The following is a 23,422-nucleotide window of genomic DNA, read 5'->3' as shown; positions in this document are numbered from 1 at the left end:
CTCATGTTCTAGTTAGAATCCTGTTTCCATTTTCTTATTACCCCTATAATTGTCCATGGTCTGCCCCTAATTTCTGTCATGCCTTGCTCAAAGTAGCTGAATCAAAGTCAATGTCCTAAACCAGGCGATTCAATATAACTATCCTGCGATTCAATAGGAATATTCTGCATGACCTTTGATGTGAAAGAACTAGGTCATCAGTTAGTAAGGGTCGTTCAAACCAGCAAAAATTGTAAGTATCAATAACTTGTGGTGATATGCTCCTAACAAAGACAAATTGTCACAATAACCTACTGTTTCCACTGACTCTATCGTGTATCACCCCTGAAAGATAATGCTCAAAGGAGACAACCTTTCTGTCTTTGGGTTACTCTACCATTGAGCTATTGGGCCAGTATTTGCAGTGTATCTGGTTTCAGTCACTTAACGTTGGCGCTGCATGTGGCCTTTTATAATGTCACATGTGTGTTGACATGTAAAGGAATTGTTGACAGTCACACATATACATGGAACGCCAGATGTATCCAACAGCTGTTACCATGTAAAGGGGGAGGGGGGCAACTTCCTGCACATGTCACAGTGGTGTGAAGAGATACATTTTGTACATGTACAAATGAAGCAGGCTTTAAAGGTAGGTTTTTTTAAATTTTGGCCCCAAAACTGGAAATATTCTGAATGTAAAAATTTCAGATTCATATTTGCAACTAAATTTTGCTGTTTGTGTCATTTTTCTTACACTTCTTACATAACAACTTGAAAGCAAGACGCGCTAAATCTCCTGGTTTTTGGTGGCCTACCGAAAATTCTCCATCCGGATATCCATACAAATTGTCAATAGCCGACAAGTCAAGTTGCATTGGGAAGTGCACATATTTCAAGACATTTTCACGACACAAGATGTATGCTACAGTAGGATAATAAGTGCTGCTGCTGTTAACAGGGTCATATTTGAAATTTTGTCCATGTAGGATATTGGAGTGAAGCATTTTTTCATTACCCCCATCACCCATTCAAAAAATATTTTTCTTCATGGCATTTCTATACTTAGGACTAAATGGGCTAAGAGCAGTATTGAGCTGGGCTAATGGTCTTTCACAGATCAGAACAAATGGCCTGCAGTCAGCGTGACCTATTTGATTCCCATGGTAAAAATTAGGCCTATTCAGGTAGCAAGCAGTGCTGACATGACTAAAAAAGAATAAAAGCCTCAAAACTAGCGAAGAAGTTTATATGCATGACGCACACTGGCTTAGTTATTCTATTCCATGCGTTTTACAAAGATTGATGTCTACGCATATGGGGGTGTATGAGAATGATACCCTGCTGACTTTGAAGTACCCATAGCCCTGACTCTTGGGCAGAATATGTTCCAGCAAAGGGGGTAGATTAAATGTACATGTAGATTAGATATGTCAATTGGAGACTCAGAAATACCAGCATGGATTTCTTTGCATGCACTTTCAACTACACTTAACGCTTATGATTACAGTAACAAGGTGATTTAGAAATCATGGTCGTGGAATTTGATTGGTGTAGCCAAGTTCATCTACAATAGAAGTTTTACCTATTTTATACACTTGCGAAGCTTGTGAGAGATTGAAACACAAGAGGAAATTGCTGTAAGAATATAGCATGAAGTAGCCCTGGTTGAACCTTTGCTACTGTTTTCCCAATAATCATTACCTATTAAGTGCTTCATCAGTCATATATCAGTGCAAGGGGCGTTACTTGCCATGACACAATTTCCCCTGGGAGACATTCTTCTTCTTAGTCTTATGGAGACTGTCTCAGCAAAGGAGAATATTTTATATACCTTGGTACCAGCTCTGAATACATATTACAGTACCTGTTCTGACTCAACCATTAGGAGGTATGCAGTCACATAAAGAAACACAAGGCAGACTTGTTTATTGAGAATACCGTAATTCACTACATGTATATCTTCACGTTAGCAAAATTTCACAGTATAAGGAAAAAAATTGGACATTTTCACTGAACTTTAACTTCACGGTGGTGGCAAGTGATTTACAGAACAGATGTGTGAAGGAATCATACATGTAAATGATAACAAGGTTTTCAAGGTAATGATACATGTAAGTTCATGGTACAGAGGTGACCATGAAAACAGTGAACATAAATTTACTGTGAAAGAAACATGAATTACAGTAAACAATTACCAAGGAAGGGAACCGGGAAATGTTATCAACAAATCCTCTATAGACAATGAACAAAGGTTTGATTAGGAAACAACCAGGTTTCGCAGATTTAGATTTAACAGGAGAGCAATTACTTAGTAAGCCATCCTAGCACTTGATCCATTGCTATGGTCTCTAAGCCTCCATTTGTGTAATGTTGTACTTTAATTTCCCAAGTGGAAAGTTAGCAAAGCTTCCAATCCCATACAATATGCCAGGCGATATTTGTGGCTGCCAACAAATCCGCAAAACTATATTCTGAGCCGGGACGTGTTTGAAATAATTCCATTTATACCTTCCCTCAGGACGCCAGGGCAGCAGGGTTACCGCCCCCTTATCAAATTTTCATCACCTGCAGTTTTAAGTACATTTTCGACCATAATGGCTGCTTATCTTGTAGAACATCAGGTAAAGCTGGCATCACCCTTTCTGTGATTTGGATCAACTCCAGCTAAAAACAGCCAAGATAGCTGACGTAGCAATACCCCCTTATCTCTCCTGTGGAAATGAAGCACGTATGGTATACCTTGCAGTAAGTGAGCACTTACTGCATGGCAAATTTGTAATGTGTTCTTCAATCTTTAGACCTAGAAGCTTAAAAAGTTGGAAAAGTGCCATTTTGTCCTCTGGAAAAATATGGAGCCTGGTGTAATGAGGGATATGAATGGCAATTTATTAATGCCATAGAGAGGGGGTAAAGTTTCTCAGAAAATAAACTACACTATTTCAGGCCCTGTGTATTTAGAAAAGATCTATATATCTTATGGATGTACATGTATTACTAAATATACATGTAGGATGCAATAGTACCACAATCAAGTTGTATGCTTTACATCATGTAAAGATATTCCTGCTGTCCTGCCAATGTGTTTCAAATTTTTCAAGCATGAGCGGCAGCTATGTGTACATTTATTATTTATCTGCACACTTTCTCCCTAGAGGTGAAATATTTTACACTCCAGTAATCCTAAATGGTTTATCTAGTTTACATTGGCCTTAGGTCTCATTTTGATAGATGGTGCCCATCGCCTTGATATAGGCATGCCTCGGTAACAAAGGATTTGCATGTTAAGCTTTATATCCAGTCATAATTCACGTCGTTGTGAGTTGACTTTGGATATTGGGAGAGACTCATCCTGTCATAACTTGAACGCCATTTATTGAAGTTTATGAACAACAGCCATTAATCTAATGTGACGGTTTCCCAAATAAATCAATACGTGAAGTCGCCATAAATATGGTGGTATGTCATGCATGTCTGCAGTGTGATTGTACCACAATGAGGTAGCTCTAAATCATGATTGTGGTTTAGTTTTACAGTTTTACATAAACCACAGTTTGTTCATCTGTGCTGCCCTCTAAAGCAATAAACTGTGTTTTAAAGGATATTGGATATTTGATAGTTGTGACACAGGCAGGTCTTTGAGTGGGCCAGCCTGTAACATACCTTGTATTTAGCATGTTAGATATTACAAATATGCAAACTATACATACTAAAGATGGACAATAGAATTGTGTCAAACACCGCTATGTACTCGATAACTCAATACAAAGGTTACTCAATAATAAGACTGGTTTATTCATCAGTGATCTCATAGCAGCTATTTAGCTGAATTGCCGAGGCACATTACATTTCATTTCATTTAAAAAGGACTACTTCATTACATCCGCAACAATTAAAAAAATACTAGTTAAAATACGACAATACACACAAGGTAAGCTTCTTATTGCAACACATATAGTCGTGGATTTCTTAAGTGTTCAGAATACGAATCATGTAAGGTAATGCACTGTTCATATACCGGTCAGTTCGGCCATATTGAGTGTCAAGTTTATGTGACGACCGTGTTTGCCGGCCACTGATGTTCCCTCTAGTTGGTGGGAGTAGGTGCTGGAATTGGCCTGATCGAACAAGCTTCTTCGCAAACGACTCAGTGAGAGTTCTACGTCGTGAGTTGAGGGTTGGCAGCCCTAAGAGAGAGCAAGCAGTGGTGTACGATGTGTATTCAACACCCAAGATGACGCGCAGGGCTCTTCTTTGGATTTTCTCGATTCTGTCACTTAACGTCTTAGGCAGTCCGGGGTGCCAAATCGGAGAGGCATATTCCAAAATTGGCCGAATGTAGGAAACGTACACCGTCATCAGGTCCTCTATGGAGAGATGGAAGTGCTTCAGTTTCTTGAGAAAGTACATGCGCTGATTAGCTTTAGTACAGATTGAGTCTACGTGTGAGTTCCATTTAAGGTCAGCCTGGAGGATAACACCCAAAACTCTCATCACCTTCACTTGTATAACTTCAATATTGTTAACAGTAAGAGGAGGGGGGATGCTATGAGTCTTTCTGAATTGGACATGTAACACTTTACATTTCTTCGGGTGTAACTTCATGTGACTCGTGCGAGACCAATGATCCAAGTCGTTAAGGTCCTGTTGCAGGTTTGAAGGACTTGAGGTAGGGTTCCTTGTTTCTAATAGGTTCAGGTCGTCAACAAATTTCCAGCGTTTGGAGGCAGCGTGACGCGCGGCACAGTTAATGTAGGCTAGAAATATCAATGGTCCGAGTAAAGTCCCCTGGGGTAATCCACAGGTAACATTTAGGCTGTCGGAAAGTGTTCCATGGTAGCGAACAACCTGACTTCTGTTGCTGAGAAAGTCTACAATCCACCTCGTCACTGACGGGCGCAGTCCGAGTTGAAGCAGGCGTTGGATTGCAACGTTATGACTTACGCGATCAAAGGCCTTACTGAAATCCGTTGAGACGAGTGAGCAAAGTATCCAAGGTTTGTCCGTAGCTTTGAATAACTCATTAGTCATATCCAATAGACAATGTGTTGTCGATTTGCCCTTAAGACAGCCAAACTGTTGAGCGTCGATCTCAGGAGTAATGTCGGACAACACCCATTGCGAAACGAAGCGCTCGGCTACTTTCGCTAACAAAGATGTTAGAGAGATCGGACGAAGTTCTGTTAAAACAGGAGGTTTGGTCTTTGGGATTGGGACAACAATCGCGCATTTCCATTCGTCCGGGACTGAACCTTGTTGAAGGGAGGTGTTAAGAATGTCGGTAAATGGTTTACTCAGTTCATACGCAAATTCTTTGATGATTTTCCCTGGTATGCCGTCCGGACCTGCGGCTTTGCGTGTTTTGACATTGAGAAGTTCTTTGTACACATCCCAGGGTTGAACATAAGGAGCTGGAAACGATGGCAGGTAGGCGGGCAGTGATGCCGCGTCGATTGCAGGTAAGGACTGTATCACTGCTCCAAGTGACTTGTTTATGGCGTTGGCGATGCCGCGTTTGTCGGTAGGGTCAAATCCGTCGATGTGGATGACTGGTTCGTTGCGTGATGCGTTAATCATGGATTTGATCTCCTTGTGCCACTTTGCAGCATTATCCTTCTTCAAGGACTTCACTTTGGAGTTGTAGTACGTCTCTTTTAAGTGTCTGATCTTCCTTTGGACTTTGTTCCTATAGTATTTCCAGGTGGAATCAACGTTCACGCACCCGGCGAAAGCTTGCTGTCGTCTGTGTATGAGGGATTTGACCTCAGCTGTCAGCCACGGCTTGTCTTGATGATGGGAACGGGACACCTTTAACGGGAAGAACTGGTCAATTTTAGCCTGAAGCGTCGCATACATAGCATGTGACTTGTTACAGGCGGTGCTGGCGGTGAAGACTTCAGGCCAGTCATAAGACGTAATCCACTGCCCGAAAGATCGCAATGACGAGTCCTTCATGGGTCTGTGCACACGTTTCACCATCCTGTTGATAGTCCTCCTTGCTTTGGGTTGAAAGTTCACCAAGTTGTGATCACTCGTTCCTAATGGGGGGGAGACGGTCGGAGGTGAGTAGTAAGATGTCAGGTTAGTGATCAGGAGGTCCAAAGTGGCTTGTCCTCTCGTGGGTTGGCTAACCACCTGGCGTAGGTTGTGACAAGAACACAATCTTGTTACCTCGACCCGGTTAAAGTCACCAGCGACAGCTATTCCTATGTCAGGGTACTTTACACGAAGTGAATCAATCGCATCCACAAGGTGGTCAACAAGTAACTCTTCATGAGCGGAGTTAGGAGGGGAGTACACGGCACATATGGCTAAGCTGGAAACGTTCCGCGGTAGTCGGTACGGCCGAACTCTGACCCACAAACACTCAATTTCGTCAGGGACGGAGATGTCTAGAAGGCTTGACGGGAGGCTGTTTCTGACATAAACTGCCACGCCGCCTCCTCGGCGGTTTGGACGACATTTAGAGAACACAGTAAAACCGTCAACTGACACGAGCTGATCGGGTGTTGCAGGAGTAAACCAGGTTTCAGAGACTACAGCAATATCGGTGTTGTTGCACGATAGGACGGCCTGAAACTCATCCAGTTTGTTCAATAGCGATCTTGGATTGAGGATCAGAAGATTTGGCAGTTGGTAACCACGCCTTGGTCTGCTATTGTTTACTTGAGATGGCTGCTCAGCTGACGGAGGAATTTTAGTGACGTCACACTTGATGAGATTAATTGGGCGCAGGTGTTGATCACAGTACTTAATGAGTTCATGGCGTCCATGTCCGACTATGGTAGGGATTTTACGAGGAAAGTTCTTACCCGCTCGAGAGCCTCGGGGTCGGCTGCGAAGGCGAAGTAATCCCAGCTGACGGAGTTGATTCTTAAGCTGTAGTCCTGCTGGCGGTGCCGCAGACTTGAGACTGCAGAAGAAACGTGGCGAATACAGGAAGAGTCCCCTCCCCGCCATTGTTCATATCCGAGGTGCCACACTGTCTAGGCACAAAAACACCGAAGAAGCTCCTTTCCAGTCAGCTTTGCAGTCCTGTAACTCCCACAAGTGGTTTGCAGGCTCCTTGTAACACTTATATTGCACTTTATACAAGACTAAGGTGTTAAAACACGGTAAAATAAACAGGAAAGACGGAGAAATAAAAGAAACGCGGCTGCTCTCCAGGAGCGCCACCTAGCGAGTGACTGGACAAGTAAACGGTCAGACGTTTCAGACAGTATCCATCAGTGACTGTTGTCAAAAACAGTGGATGCTGTCTGAAATGTTTGACCATTTACAAAACTTACCTGAGTAACTCCTGTATTAAGTCTCTCGTCCTGAATATCTAAACTTCAGCGAAACACGTTCATGTCATTGGATGCCAGTTGTCTTTAGCTTTGCACGATTTCCTTCATTTTTTCGCTTTGCATTTCTATAGCAAAACTTCACCTGCAAAAGTTCTGTTATGTACTGGATGAATGATGATCATCAGCAGACATACTTTTGCACTTACAGTCTCTGAAATGGTCTTCTACATGTATGTGTAAATGAAGGAATTACCATGCATAAAAGCAGCTGTAGTGATATTCTAAAGCGACACTGACTGTCTTTGTGAACTGTGCCCAAATTGACAGGCTTGCCAAGTGTGCTAAGTAATGCATTTTACATGGCACACAAGATGCCAGTGCATCAGGTATCAGGGGCTTTGCATGTTCTTGACCTAGGTCACACATGAGAGCATCTTATTCATAAAGCAGTGAGAGAATATGTATTGTGGATTAAAGGAATTAGAAGGAGCCTTGAAGCATATTTTACAGGCACATTAAATGCTGATGGAACAGATATTACAGCATACTAGAGAATAAGAAAGAGGCTTTGTGTGGTACATCTATTTACTTCTTACAATCTACAATGTCTGGCAGTGCAGTTGTTATCTATGAGTAGTTAAGCTGCCTGCACCTTTTAGTGAATAATTATATGCCACAGGAATTAAGACTTTCATAACAATTATTAAGCAGCATGTATGGGGATAAAACAAGGCTAAAACCTGTACAAATATGATTAGGAAGCAGATAGCATTATATGGATTATTTGCTATTTGGGACTTTATTTGAAAATAATCCTTGACAATGAGGTAGGCATAGTTAGATTGCACGTAATGTTTTTCTTGTTGCTTTGTGTGTACCTCATTTTCCTGCAGAAGACGTCTTATTATGTAAACATCTTTGAATTTGTCATATGAAGTCATCTGAAATTAAAGAAGAAATAGTTCTACAGTCCATGTGAATTGCATATATACTAGATAGAATGTAGTTCTACTTGCAGTTACAATGCAGTTTCTGTAGGTTTAAGAATTTTATATCAATAAAAAATACTGAATACCCTAGATTTTCTCAAATCTGATTATCATACGCAAATCTGATTTAATATAAGATAAGCATGGCTCTCATTTTAAGGGGTTTATGGCATTAGTGATGAGTGTCATACTTATTCATCTACATTGAGTCGTATTAGGAGCTGTGCGCCCTAGGTGTATGAAGTTAGGTGTATGAAGTTAGGAATTCAAATCTTTCTGTTAAACAGTATGGGTTGTCATAATTAATTGTGCCTTGGCAAGTGTGATATTTATTATTTGGTTTCCAGATGGTGTCCTGCTGGCTGTGGCTGTCCAGTGTTAACATTGCCACGGCTGGTTTATTGTATGGCGGATGCAAATGTCATGAAGCCTGTAAGAAGGCATGCTAACACTTGGCCTCGGTGCTGAAAACCTTAGTGTTCTATGCATACGGCAAAACATTGGAAAAGTCCTGCCCTACTGTTTTTGTGTTCTTAGAAAGAAACAAGTAGCAAGCCTTTTTCATGTTTTTTTTCTCATTGATGGCCTCACCTTGACTTGATTGTTCATGAACAGCTCTTAAAACTTAGTGAAAAATCTTTCATTGGGTGAAGATATTGGCAACTTTACATTTTTAACTAAAATCTTTGTTTGACTTGCACTATAAAAGCAATGCCACAAACCACAGATTTTACTAGCAGCATGATACTTTGCTCTTCTAAGTTAGTCTTTCGACCTTCAAAAGTTTTATATCCCCATCAGTTAAGCCCATCTTCAGTATCTGCTGGGAACATCTGACTGCTATGTGACTACAGGTGACAGATGGGGATGCCGAATGAAGATTAGGTCTCATAAAGGGTGCTTACCATCCAGGCTGTCTGAGCAAGTCTGGCTGCGATTGATCCCTCTCATCTATAACACCCTTGCTACGACCCTCTGTCCTTCTCCTTATCATCCTGTCAACATAGATGGATCGTGGATGAGCTGTGGCTTATCTAGGAGGTCATCTTTTTGGACCTCAATATCTTCTTTTTATGGACACATTGTTTGTGTAGATTGCACATTATTCTGTAATCAGTAATCTTACTGCTTTGTGAGCAGTGGTGATGGCCTGTTTTAACTGTTGTTTTTCTGACAGTAGCGTGCTCCTGAGAAAGTTTATGCAGCTCTTTCCCCATTAATTTCCAAACATTTTGAAACCATATTGAACCCATGTCATTTTGAATCCTCATTTTTTTCTTGTGTAACATTGTTCTTTTCTTCAGTGTATTTTAAAAGTTTTATTTGGACTCTCGAAGAAACCCTTTTAATTTTGATTCAAATTTTGAAAGTTGTTTTGATGCTGACCTGATTTACTATAGTCTGCACTGGATCTACAATGTTCACATGTCAAAAAAGCACCCTTCTCATAAAACTGTCCGCCATTGTAAACAACACAGATTGATGGGACAGCAATTCCTGCCATGCCTTGTAACACAATCATTTCTCACGTCACGCCAATGTTAGTGACGGCGGCAATGCATCTTTATATGACCTGAAGGTCACCGCAAGGTCATCTGTTGCCGATGAGATCAACCGAAATCACGAGGACTGGGTCATGTGGTGCTCTAATGGTGCAAGCTTGCTATCAGTTGATGTGTTTTTACTAGTTAGGTAACAGTTCATGCATTTGGATCACCAGCTTTGCTGCCTAGGGCACAAAAAGGATTGAAGATCAAAGCCTAAAGTTATGTCGATGACGTAGATGTCGATAAATGGGTCTCAGCACTGAGAAGAAGTCATAGGTTTGTAACAAACCCGTTTGTGAGGATTTCATGTCAGTGCCGAGATGCTGCTGTATATCTGGCTGCTGATAATGGGCCGTATCTCTAGATTTGTGAGCTATTCTTCAGACATAATGTTTCTTTCATCCAACTAGACCATAGATTATGGTTATACCTGAAAAGATATAGACAGTCAGCAGTATAATTAGATAAGTAAAATCAATCTCAGTTCCGTAGGCTCTCAAATCAGATTTTTGCCACTGACATCAGAGTGAGCAGTGAAAGGAAAACTACTCATTAGAAATCATCTCCACGTCTCAAAGGGTTGTTGTTATTCCATCAGGTCCTCAAGGCCACCGCTCCTTGCATTCATCATCCCACCCTCCTGGCATTTGCTGACATCCTTCATGTGAATCTCCTGTGCTTAAGGGTCCTAATTGGCAGAATATTTGCCCTAGAGGGCTTTGATCAATTACTTGATTTTGGCAGAAGAACATGGAGTCGGTGAACTTGTCAGAATTTGCTGCTCTTTCCGCACAGGCCGAGCCCCAGGCATGCTTCGTGCAGGTAAAGTGATTCATTATAATCCTCCCTGGGGTTGGGTATGAATTCTTAGTGTTGAACTTCAAGTTCGAGTCATGATCTTTATTTGATGGGTTTGCAAGAAGTGTGTCTCCCGTGTCATTATTACCGAATCTTTGCCTGCAAACTTGGGGCTCATGTCAGTCTTTCTGAAAGCAGATCTGGCTGACTTATTAGTTTACATCCCCAGAGTTCATTGATGGCATTTTGGCAGTGAGCTTGGGATAGGTTTCAGCATCATGCCATAATGGGTCGCCTCTGCTTACTGTCTCTAGAGTATATTGTTTGATCTTCTGATACCTTTGTTCCAGTTTTTAGTGTATGGAGGTACATTGTATATTCAATATTGTAATGAAAAAGTCCTGTCAGTATATTAGAAGTGTCAAGGACCTTTCTCACCTGACCTTCCTGCTCTAGAAGGTTTATTACCTTTGCCAAGAAGGTTATGTTTTCAGTAGCGTATGTACTTGTATGTATGTGTATATGCACAATGTATGTGTGTGGATGAACAGCATAACTAAAGCAGGCCTAGATGGATTGTCTTGATATTCAGTAGGTGGGTAGGTCTTGATGAGACCTGGAAATGATTAGATTCTGGGCCCCCTAGCGGCTTCTTATAGTACTGCAGCAGAACTTTGACATATCATTACATGTGCATACTGCAATAGTGTATCAAGTCTTTCAGTCAGTATTATTTATGGATTCATGCAGTGCCAAAAAAGCCTTTAGCTAAGCTTGCAGCTGGGAAGTGTCCTCAATGTTTTAGTTGAGTGTAACCGCCATTAACATTAGTCCATCGGTTTACATAAATTCACTACTTTGAAAAACAGTGGTTTTGAGAGATCTCTAGTGCAGCACCCCCCAGGTATGCACAGTTTAGATATGCAGGAGTGCATTATACTGGGGGATGTTGGGTTGCATTTTTGGTTGATCTTTTCAGGGTGGTAGAATTATGTACCCTAGTGGAATTACATGTATGGTAGTAGATGTTACCAACTGTGCTGGCAGCTTTTATCTTCTATTCTACACTTCATGGCTAAATGGGGTGAAAGGCCTCAAATGGATTCAACCCCAAGTCCATGTACATAGAATTTGAAGTTACTCCATTGACTCTGACTCCAATGACAATGCTAGGGAGAGATCTTTTTATCTCTTTTTGTTGAATTTTAGATTACTTCGTCCTATAACATTGAGAATGGCCAAATTGCTTTTGTGGAATGTATACTATTCAAGAGAATAGAAAATGTTATCACTTTTACAGATCTGAAAAAAGGGCAGCTTTGCACAATGTGGAGTGACAGTTGAGGAATGTTGAGATGGAATCTTGTTTGAGCAGATGCCATTTCAATTGAAGGCACTTACTTGTAGGATAATTCCTAGCTCATCCCAAAGTACAGTATAAAAGTATCGGCTCTATGATATATTTCTTCATTGTTGTAGCCATTGTTCCTTGATGATATTCTTCTTGCCATTATATGGACAGCACAACTCTATCAGAACAAAGAGTACACACACAAGCTGCGGGGCCATTGGAACACTTTGGGAATATTGTAGAGCTGGATTATTCGTCAGTGTCAAGTCCTCCTGTTGTTGGTGTATCCATGTCAAGTTATGGTTGATGTACTGAATAAGGGCTTTGTGAATTGGATTCACTCCCATGGCACACTTACTAGTTATTTTTCTCCATGTACGTTTCACTGTATCTATGACCTTTACCGGTCAAGTTCTATCCTCTAGGGCCCTCTGCCCAAATGCCAAATTTTCCTCCCTAGAGCACCTCTTGATACCTGTTAAGAAACCACAGATGAAAAAGCGTCTTTTTTACTCACCGATTTTAGAAACCTAGAGAAATTATTTAAACCCCTTTGTCTTATAATTTATTAGAAATAAAACTGAAAATTGTCACTCCCCAAGTTGAAATGAAGCAATCGCAGCATATTTCTTTTGCCCTTGAAATAATGAACTTGAATGTCAGTGGTCACATGTCCACTGCACACGTAAGCAGCATTATACTGCCCATAGCATGTAGATGGATAAATCATCAAGTTGAACATGGAACTCCAGAAAAAGATGCTGATCCTGACAGGGTTCTAGCTAGCTTGAATTTTTTTTACATCATCATAATTCACATTGATGGATTGATCCTACAAAGAGTCACCTTGTACACACTTTGATCAATTTATTCAAATTTGGACATTTTTACATCTTTTTAATCCTTTGTCCGACAAGGTTGACGGAATGGTCTAAAAATTTTTCAACATATGCAACAAAGTTCCGTAAAATGATGGAAAGACGGGTGCTGGCTAGAATCCTGGATCCTGTATTATGGGGAAGACGTGTATGTTTTCTCTGCCACAGACGGAATGTGCAACTTCAAGTACAACTTTCCTACTGGAGGTACCTGTAAATAAATAGGCAGTATTATATACATTTGTATTTGGTTTATCGCCTCGAACAAGAGGTAACTCAGTCACTCTTTCAATGCTCTGGTAAATAACCCATTTAGATCCTCTCAATGGAAGCATAATAGAGTGATCTGTTATCCTATGCCTATTATACTACATTGTATACCAGTTCTGAAATAAATTAGTTGCCCTGAACGACTTAGATTTTGATCGATATCTGAACTTTGTACTTATCATAATATTATTTTTTTATTGATATTCCAGTCCTCTTGGGGGCCTTGTGCCTGCTCAGTTGCCCACAATTCTCAATTTTCATGTTGAACTTCATTCTGTGCTTTAAAGGCAACCAAAGCAATATTAGGGCCAAAAATAGGGAAATAAAAAAAATGCTGAAATCTTTATGGTAGTGACATTTACTAACACCATTCAGCGCATTTTTGTAATAACTTGAGCATTTTAAAACTGTACAAAAACGGGTCGTACGATGATTCCCTTAGTCTCGCGTCACATCGACGTCATACTTTTGCATGATGGACGTCGCTATACATTGTGACAGTGTTGTTTGAACTAATCATGTATAGAAATGACTAAATAGATTGGCTTTCAAAATCCCATTTTCGGGCCTGATACTGCTTGGGTTTCCTTTAATGAGTGTTTCAATGTGTGCTCTGACATGGAAACGTTGGAAGTCAGTTTTCTGCAAGGGATGCACAGCTTGTTAATCTTGAAACCATTTTATATCCTGGTACTTACTGTGCAGATTTCTGTGTAGTTCTTGTCATAAAGAATTTACAACAAATCTACCTCAAGCTTGCTTAACTACAAGCTTATTCTTACATACTTAATCCCAAAAGTATAGTCCTTATCAGTTCACTTGTGTACTGCTGACTTGGCTCTTGCAAATATTGATTCTAAATATTCAGATTATCATAATGTTCAGGGTTCCTCGCTGCTCACTGTAATTTCCTTAACTGCCTTTGTGGCTCCCTTTTCTCCCCAATGACTGCTGTAGTTTCACATGCAATCAGTATGCACGATGCTGCGTCCCATCAGCTGAAAGCATTTCGTATCCCGTCAAACCCAAGCGTCCCCCCATCAGCTTTCCCGGCTGATAATTGCCACCTTTATACATGTAGTTCTCCTCGACAGGACGAAGTATTAGGTGCCATTAAATAAACATTTTGGCAAAATTGTCCAGCCTGGCGCATTATGTAGCAATGAAGAGTAATGCAGTGTCATGGTACAATGAATGCTATGAATACTAATTGTGCATGGGATGAAGTCCCTCGTGCATTGCAGAATAGTTATATTTTTACGGCAGTATTTATGCAATTGTGATTAAGTCAGAGTACTAAAAATTTTACCAATTTGAATTTTGAAAGAAAGAAAAATTGCTCTGCAACGTCCTACACGTGCGACAGAAAGCTGGTGGTTTGAACAGCTCAAGTACAAGGTTTAGAGTTGAAAGGTCAGAGTGGCACTGGCGGCCATCTTAGATCAATGCAGAGGTGCGGTCTCCAGGCGTTGAATGGTGAAACTTAGCTATGTATCCTGATTAAATCTACCGGGTAAGTGTGACCCTTCACAAACCATCATTTGTAGTAATTTTCTCCCCTGTGTTCTGGACCACCCGATGGTGGAAGAAATTTCTAGAGCTCGTCTTGCACGGCTGGATGTTGATAAGGTGGCCTTTGGGGGGCTCTTAGGTATGGAGCCATGATGGCTTAATGGCTAGAAAATCCAGTGACCATAAATGTGCAAATCAAGAAATAGTTGATGTCAAAACCCCCCAAAGGAGGACAGCTAGGTAGGTGAGATAAAGACTTGACGATAAAGATGGACAGGTATAGTGTCAAGGTGTGGTACAGAATTGGAATGAAGAAATGCATGTATGTTGCTGTGCTGCCATTTTTAGCCAAGAGGATATGAATGGAAATATTTTCAATTTCTGGGGTCAGCTAGGGTGAATATAAAACAATCTCACCACTCCTAGAACACTCTCTAATTAGCAGTGTTAAGAATTCAACAACGGGCATCACAGCAGTGTCGTTATTAATGAGAGAGAGATTGATATCATCCAGCGATATGGGGGTGCATTTTGATGGGTGTCTCAAGTGCGTCACTGGTCCAGGTATGGATTAGGGGTGAGTGAGTGTCAATACATGTAATCTAACTGTGAAGGATTGGTCCACTTACTGGCACTTTACATGACGTACAATCATGTACCTCCCTGTGCAGTTTGGATTGAAATTTCAGCAGTGGAACAAGGTCACGTACCCATCCTAGCTCTTTCTCTGTCTATTGATTTTTTTGCCTTTGGATATAGCCTAATGTCCTGGCATTCATTAAGCTTAAGCTTACACATTGCCTACATGTAAGAGATTAGACATGGGTGCTCTAAAGGTCCATATGCTTGTCATGGAAATGGCAAAATCGACATAAGGGCTAATCTTGTGCTGTAACTGAAAGACTGGTAATACAAATCTAACACGAAAATGCTTAATGTTGAAATCTATATATGCACCAAAATGTTAGATATTTAACCTTCAAGTTACGACACCAAATAAAGGGTAACTAAAGATAATAATGTATAGAAGTATGAAAACTGACTGGTACAGCCGTGTTTCCCATGAATTATAAATATCATAATCTGTGAAGCTTGCAATCATCCAATATTGTTGTGATGTCAATCACAGGTAAGTTTGATAAATGACTTAAACATTTACCAAGCATTTTGATACAATTCAGAATCAGAATCCAAGTTTTAATAACCTTCTCCCTGCTACCTTACTCTGTAACCAATAGAGAAACGGGTGCCAAATGGCTACTTCAGTGTGCTAAAGGTATGCATATAACTTATAAGTGGTAGGCAAGAAATGAAACTTATTAATGTATTCCTGACTTATTGACCTTTATTTACATATCTAGTCTTTTGTATAACCCTGAAAGTTTGAGATGCACATATTCCTCTCCATAATTGTACATTAGAACATGATTGTGCCAAGGAGTGGCAATTTACCTTTGAGCCTTAGAATTGCTAATAACAGTTTCTTTCTTCTCAAAATTCTAGGCTACCAGATATTACACTCTGGCGCCACAATCACATTCTTTCCCCAGTAGCTCCTTAACAAGAAAGAGGAATAAATGTGGCTATTATGTGGCATTATATTCCACAAAAGTGTGACAATGTGATAAAATGTGGTAGCAGGAGACTGAACGGTGGCATGTCATCAGGTATGCAATAGATGGGGGTACCCACAAATCAATAAGCATCAGTGGTCAACCTACAGTCCACCAACCAATGTCTGGTAACTTTACAAAATTGGCAACCTGCTTTCTTCTTCATACTGTTGTACTAATCCCTTTTCGTTTTACTGAAAAAAAACCTTAATTTTAGAAACCTGTACATGTACTTATTCTCAGAAAACAATGCACAGTCAACAGTCATTCTAGGTGAGAGCTAAAGCATCAAATCACCCATAAAGTAAATTACAGCAAATGTCCAGATCAATCAACTGCAGCCAAGATATCGTTAGTGATTTATCACTTTTACAGGATATTGTATACATGTATGACCTTCATAGTACTGTCAAAGGTAATGATCCTTGAATCATAAATGTTGAAAATCCTCAGGTCAGAGAGTTGTGGTCCTTGTTTTCCTGCCATCTAAAGAGGACCTAGATTTTAACTTGAAACTTCATCAGTCAAATCCTGCAATCTAAGGCCTTGTCAACTTACTCTACATGCATGCTATTTGGAAGATTATAAATGTATCTTGAGAAAATGCATCAGTGTGTTACTCCAAGGGTGGTTGAACCGACTGTATAGATTATACAGATGCAGAAACAGCACTGTCAAAAGCTTACATCTTTCCAGACACTATTCATGAGATGAGGCTATCAATAAAAGTTTAGAGGCTGGACTGAGAGGGTGGGTCTGCTAAATGACCTGCAATGTGCCTGCACACACAAGTCAATCAGACATTCCCATTAAGGAGATGTGTGATGCATGAAGGTATTACTGACTGACAGAAGGCAGACATGTGACCCTTCTGAATCATGCGATTACAAACTAAGGTGACTCCTGTCTAGTATAGATGTAGACAGCAACAGACTGATTAAACTCCAGGGTCTAGGCATTCATTACCGTGTCTGTGTGTGTGTGTCTGTGTGTATTTCTGGGTTTGTAGTCAGCATGCTTTCTCAAGTACCTCTGGATTGATTATATTTGGTATGTTGGTAAGTCTTGAAAAGATGAAGGTCAAGATCGATTTTGGGCCCCTTAGTATGTGACCTTGTTATTTTTCCACACCATCATCAAAGTCAGATTTGTAAAGTTTGGCCTTGACGTGAGTCCAATATGGAGTCAGCCGTTGATCCTCCTGTTCTTTGTATCCATTACACTATAACATTGGTGCTAATGGTCTCTGACAATTTAATGAACGGTTTTGTGCAGGCTTGTTCCATGGTATAAGTAACTGTCACTTTTACTCCTGGTGTTGTAGCAAGGTTATTTCCCCCTTCTCCATTGCGTACCTGATGAAACGCTCTGGTTATTGAAGTTTTGCCAGCAAGCATTGGTCGTCACAACGTTACATATTGCATGTGGCATTGAGTCAACTGGGTTGTTGCCATCAAGTCTCTTTCGGGCTGCTCATGGCCCCTGGGGCATATAAAAAAGGATATATATATATACAATACAATCTTTTACATACATGTACATGTGTATCCAAGTGATGGTTTGCAGGGAGATTGGAATGGGAAGTGTGGCAATTATCAGTTGTGATAGTGTAACTGTAGTCTCTACCAAAGCAATAAAAGGATCATTTACATGTAGCTACTTGGCACCTATTAGATAGTGATTACTGGCTATCAAAGAATCTACCGACATATCACAGGCCCTAAACGGGCGAAATGTGATCTTCACTGTGGACTGACTCTACTGGCTAATTATTACTTTTTCTGCCGAATTCTACGATTCATTCGCCCGTAAGAGGGCCTGGTGGAGGCTAGTGTAACTGCCTGTAACAGTTGAAGGAGACCGACTTTGAAGTTCTGCACAGTTCCACTGTATCAAAAAAGCTTTACCTATAGGTACATGTAGTACGGTATGTATTATGTAAATTATCTACAGTTACTGTTACGGTTACAGTAGTAAGTGTTCTTTTCCCTATTGAAATAACCTCACGCTTAGGCAACAGAGAGAAGGTTAAGTTTTCAGCAAGCTGTAGGTTCATCCATGCACGAAAGTGGAATTGGTACACTGTAACATTTAGTGATTCAGTTGGGATATCATGTTGTCTGATGGAGTGACCTTTACTATTTAGAAGGGGCCCTGCTGGGAAAGATAGCCTTTTAGATGAACTATGGTCTACCATGTTAACTTTCCACAAAATGTTAAAATTCTATTGAACTATCGTATAGTGGAATTTGTTGCAAGCATCCTCACTAGATAGCTTTAGATAATGCTTTCAGTTAGATGTGCAAAAGTTAGGTGTTACAGGTCGTTCAGTATAAACTATAATATAACCACGTGCCTGCAAAGCTGGTGTGTTATACAGATACAGAATTCTTTGGTACACATATGTTTATAGTAGTATACTTAGATAGTGATTTTGTCATTTGCCATGGAAGGGGTAATCAAGCAAGGGTGAATAAAAGCTTAAACATAATAGGTAGACTTGACCTAACCAGAAGTCCTGAATGTCGTTGCTTAACCCTATTGATTTCCAGTGCAGGCAGCAGGTGCATCGTTTCTAACTGTTCCCACTTGACGGATCACTTACTACACTTTGCCATTGATTTTTGGATAGCTGCTTATTACGTAATACATCCTGCTCCTGGTATTGTAGGATTGATGTTGCCTTTTCTGTTGATTGATACATCGAAAACTGTTAAATCAAGAAGGTAGCATCTGTTAAAACTACAATTTCTTTTCCTTCCAACCTCCTGTTGACCTCTACTACAAGTTACAGTTACAGGTACATAACTGTACACCATACACACATTCATACTGTTATTACAACTTACGATATGCATACATGTACCTTATAGCACAACACAAGTACATCTTTAGAGTTTTCATGATACTAGAAAAAATTCCGAACAACGGAAATTCTCCAAAGAATTCGATTCTTTAAATCTGTCCTGGAGAAACCTAGAATATGTGCCTGAATGAACCCATATACGTCGCTGAGAGAAGGTTAAAAGAAAACCTTGATCTATGAATGGGGTCCTTCAAGGTGAGCTATGATGAGGGGAAATACTAGTATCTTCTCTCCAGCAGTGTCACAGCCTGTGAAAGTTAATGCGATAAAGTTTTATACTGGGAATGAAAGGGCAAAGGTGTTACTGGAGATTAGATACATCTGGTGGGTACTACAGGGAATTCATAATCCTCCTACCATTGACACAGCGTTATTTTGCTGATAACTTATTCCCCCTAGCTTCCTTAATGCCTATATCTCTGAAAAACAGTGCAGATCATATTTTATGGCTGTGCTGTACTATCTACAAAGTATCTATGGCAAGAACAGGTGGCGTGGGAGATAGGACAGCAGAGTTAGAAATATGGGATTCATTGTTAACCATAGAGAAAGATTGATATCTAGTTGAACCATGGTGTGCGAGTTATTACTATTAGTCAGCTGTGCATAGGGTTTGCAGTTCGTGCTAGTTAAGCATCTGAGTATGTGAAATTATGGAAATGTCTATTGTAAATGGACAGGCGGATTCTTTTGGTGCAAGGTGGCATTAAAGGCCTCATTCATTCATGTCTCATGCAGTCAACAAGATTTTCTCATACAAAGCTCTCTGAAGTATCTGCATTTTGTTGCCCTGTTTCTATCATGACAGTTGCTGCAACCCTTGTAGTTTGTCCTAGTGGGACCGTTACTCACTGTCACACATCATAGTGCATCAAAGACTGTTTCAACTGAGCATCAAAAGTGCAACCTGCTGATCTTGCTTTGTACTGCAGTGTCTCATCATATCGTTGTGTTACATGTATGAGATACAGAATAGCAGTATCACCAGGTACTAGTGCAGCCTAGCAGTTACCGATAGCAGTGCAGCTTAGTCAAGTTATAGTGACAGTAAATTCATTTTCTCAAATCAAATACTTTGCAGTACATACGTTTGTTTGTTGCCTAGGAATGTCATGAACAGCCATGAAAATATGTAATGATACATGTATCAAGCAAGACAGCATTATGTCAATTATATATGAACAGATCTTAGGGAGCAGAAAAACCAAATCTTTAATCTACTAAATATAACTAATAAATACATTCCACTTAGAGTACATAATTCTGCCACCCTGAAAAGATACGTCCAAAAAGATCTCAAACCCAACATTCCCCAGTTTAATGCACTCCTGTATGCATTAAACTGGGGGATGTTGGGTTTGAGATCTGAATATCTGGAGGTGCTGCACTAGAGATCTCTCAAACCCACTGTTTGTGGCGGATTTATGTTACCCGGCGGATTAATGTTAATTGAGGTTGATCGGCCTGTATGTTTACTGAATTTCGGTTATGTTGATATCTTCCAGGTACTCGGAGGAGGAGATTGAGCGCAAGGTGGCGACCTTCCGCCGTATGCTGATGGAGAAAGAGGGCGTCGGCTCGACCGGCACCGGAGGAAAGGAGGAAGAGGTGGAGAGGGGACCAGGTCGTCCAAGGTGAGCTGACATGTCTTGAAATATTTTTTTCATCATCCCAATTCCCATTGACGGAAAGATTTTACAAAGAGTCTTCTTTTTTTTGTCACCTGGTACAAACTTCTATAGCAATTTATTCAATTTGGACATTTTACATCTTTACTGATGGATTTTTGACTGTCAAGATTGACGGAATGGTCTAAAAAATTCCATTAGATGCAACAAATTCCCATCAAATGATGGAATGATGGGTGCTGGCTAGAACTCTGGGCCTCATTCTATCTGTAAAGTAGCGCCATCTATCAGCTTTGCTCATGATTGCAGGTGTTGTGAGTATACAAGAGTGTGATGCTGAATTCCACCATCAGAGCATATACATTGTACAATTTAGTTGCAACAAAGAAGCAACAGAAAATGGTACACAGCTTGAAAGTAAATGGATCATGTGACAGGCATGCAGACTGTGAATATGAAGAAGAAAAAAAGAAACGAATGAGTGGCAGGATGTTTGTTGAGTAGATAAATGTTGTCATGTTACGACTTGTTGAGGAGTCATGTTGACCCGTGAGAGATGACTGACATTGCTGAGAAGAATACAGTGATCCTGCCTCTAAAGGTCAAATGGTCGTGGTAAGATTTGCACAGATAACAAGCAAGTGGGCAGACTTCAATATGCACTGACCTTGATGCAATTTTAACCTTCTCTTCTGCAGCCATGTCTGCATGCCTAACTCCTTTAACAATTGGAACATGGGGTGCCAAATAGCTACTTCAGTGTGTTTAAGGTTAAATACCCACTGATGTACATATTTAGGTAAAATACCTACTAATGATGTATATATGATCCAGTTTACAACTGTCCAAAAAAATGACACAGGTACATTTTATGTAGTTATTATCCGACAACTACAGTTAGCATTAGGTATATAATGTCATTGTGTGGTGTTGCGCGACCTTGTGAAGTGATGAAGGTCATAGCATTTCTTCACTTTCAGACACACAAAATATGTGCAGCGACCCCAGGATTATCATGAGCTATAGACTGCGACAACCCAGTAGACATGTAGTCAGGGAATAAGCCTGTGGCTCCAGGCGTGAAATCTATAATGATGAAAAATGTGAGAAACTGTTGGAGCGAATCCAAGCTGAACTGTCATAAGTTGCCAAATGTCTGCCCACCTATTCATCAATGTGTGTACGCAGTAGCCTATAGTGGTGCAAATGGAACCCACTGTGGTTTGGGACAGCTGCATTCGGCAACTGCTTTTAACGTATATAGTGTATATTCAACACACAAGATATCTTTCTGAAACAAGTTTTAACTGTAATTTCCAACACAAAAATTGGACAATTTTTTGACTGTACAACACTAGTCTTTGTCAAGGAATGAGTAATCCACTGCTGAGATGATGTCACGTTATGCAGATAAGATGGAAAATGTCTATTTGTAATTTACATACAAACTGTAACTGTTGTGGTTGATTACTGTTACAAAGGTCCAATGTGTCTCAATGGTGTTTTAATGACTACTACACTGTACTCACAGAATTCCAGAATGATTTGTGTTAATTGGAAATGGAGTGATTGATTTGGAACAACTGCTGTTAACAACTAACTTAGAACTGCTTGATGAAATGCCCACAAGGGAACTATACGTCTCAAGTCGAAACAGTCAGTTCTAACAACCAATATACAGGACAGATCCTCATCTTAGTGCCTTCAAGCTTTGTGAGTCCCTCAAGTAGTGGGTTCTAATACTTAAGAAGCCTCAAGGGGTGGTACATGAAATAAAGTAGGACAACTCCTATCCTTAAGGTGTATGCACTCAAAGAAAATTCAGATTTTACTGATAAAGAATTCATCGACTATTTGGTAAGTGTCATAGCTGACGGATTATACATTATACAATGTGCCTCATGCCAACATGGCTTTAATCAGTTGAAACATAACACAGTGTTATTACAGAAGAGTCCAAGAAAGCTTTAGCTGCTTCTGAAGACTGTCCAATGCAAAAGATTAATGAAGTCACTATCAGCTTTGTGTACATTCATCAGACATTTCAAAACCAGTAATATCCATTAGGCTTTGGTGTTTGATAACTGTCATTTGTAATAGTGTTGAGCTGAAGCCATTTGCCTTATCCTATCTGTCAACCTTATTCAGCCAGACATCTGTCTGTATTAAGTTTATGCCATCCAGCTTGGTAATGACGACAGTTTTGTAATTGCAAGAACATTCTGATAGTACATCATTAGATGGAAGGCAAGAGTTACGCTGAGGTTGGGCAGAAAATTTAGCCTGGTACTCTGACTTTTCTGTAGCCTGGTATTCAAACCTATTTTAGTTCCAGAGTTTCTTCTGCCCTCTCTGCAGATTTGGATACCAGGCTACAGAAAAGTCAGACTTTTCTTCATTTTTAGTACATGTACAGCAACTGATTAACCATCAATAGAAGCAGAAGCCATGGTTTCTCATTCTCTTTATTCTGTCCTTAGTCTAGATAAACTTAGTAGTCTTGATTATTCTACTGTTGACTGGTGATTGGTTGGTCAGTATAAAAGGTTGTGGCATATGTGAAATCTGATATATGGGAAAGACCTTTCAAGAGGGTTGTGGGTTAACCTTTAGCATGGCACAGGTCACTTTTGTGGCCTTTGCAAGATGTGTCCAAGGACATTCAAGGGCACCTCTTGGATGAAAAAGAAGCACCTGCCTGT

General features: G+C 40.2%; 1 protein-coding gene across 4 annotated transcripts in view; it reads left to right on the top strand.

Moving 5' to 3' along the window:
• Positions 1-23,422, top strand: part of LOC136447078 (serine/arginine repetitive matrix protein 2-like) — a 119,980-nt gene that overhangs the window by 40,493 nt on the left and 56,065 nt on the right. For 3 of the 4 annotated variants that reach the window (XM_066445765.1, XM_066445756.1, XM_066445773.1), the window contains exon 6: positions 20,598-20,726. In XM_066445765.1, coding sequence (XP_066301862.1) covers positions 20,598-20,726 — 129 coding nt within the window. Of the gene's footprint in view, positions 1-14,489; positions 14,615-20,597; positions 20,727-23,422 lie in introns of those variants that run through there. The other variant, XM_066445789.1, reaches the window with a different exon arrangement.

The sequence above is a fragment of the Branchiostoma lanceolatum genome, chromosome 1, assembly GCF_035083965.1.
Source record: "Branchiostoma lanceolatum isolate klBraLanc5 chromosome 1, klBraLanc5.hap2, whole genome shotgun sequence".
NCBI lineage: Eukaryota > Metazoa > Chordata > Leptocardii > Amphioxiformes > Branchiostomatidae > Branchiostoma > Branchiostoma lanceolatum.
The sequence above is the reverse complement of the archived record's forward strand: the minus strand, read 5'-3'. Positions and strand labels throughout refer to the sequence as shown.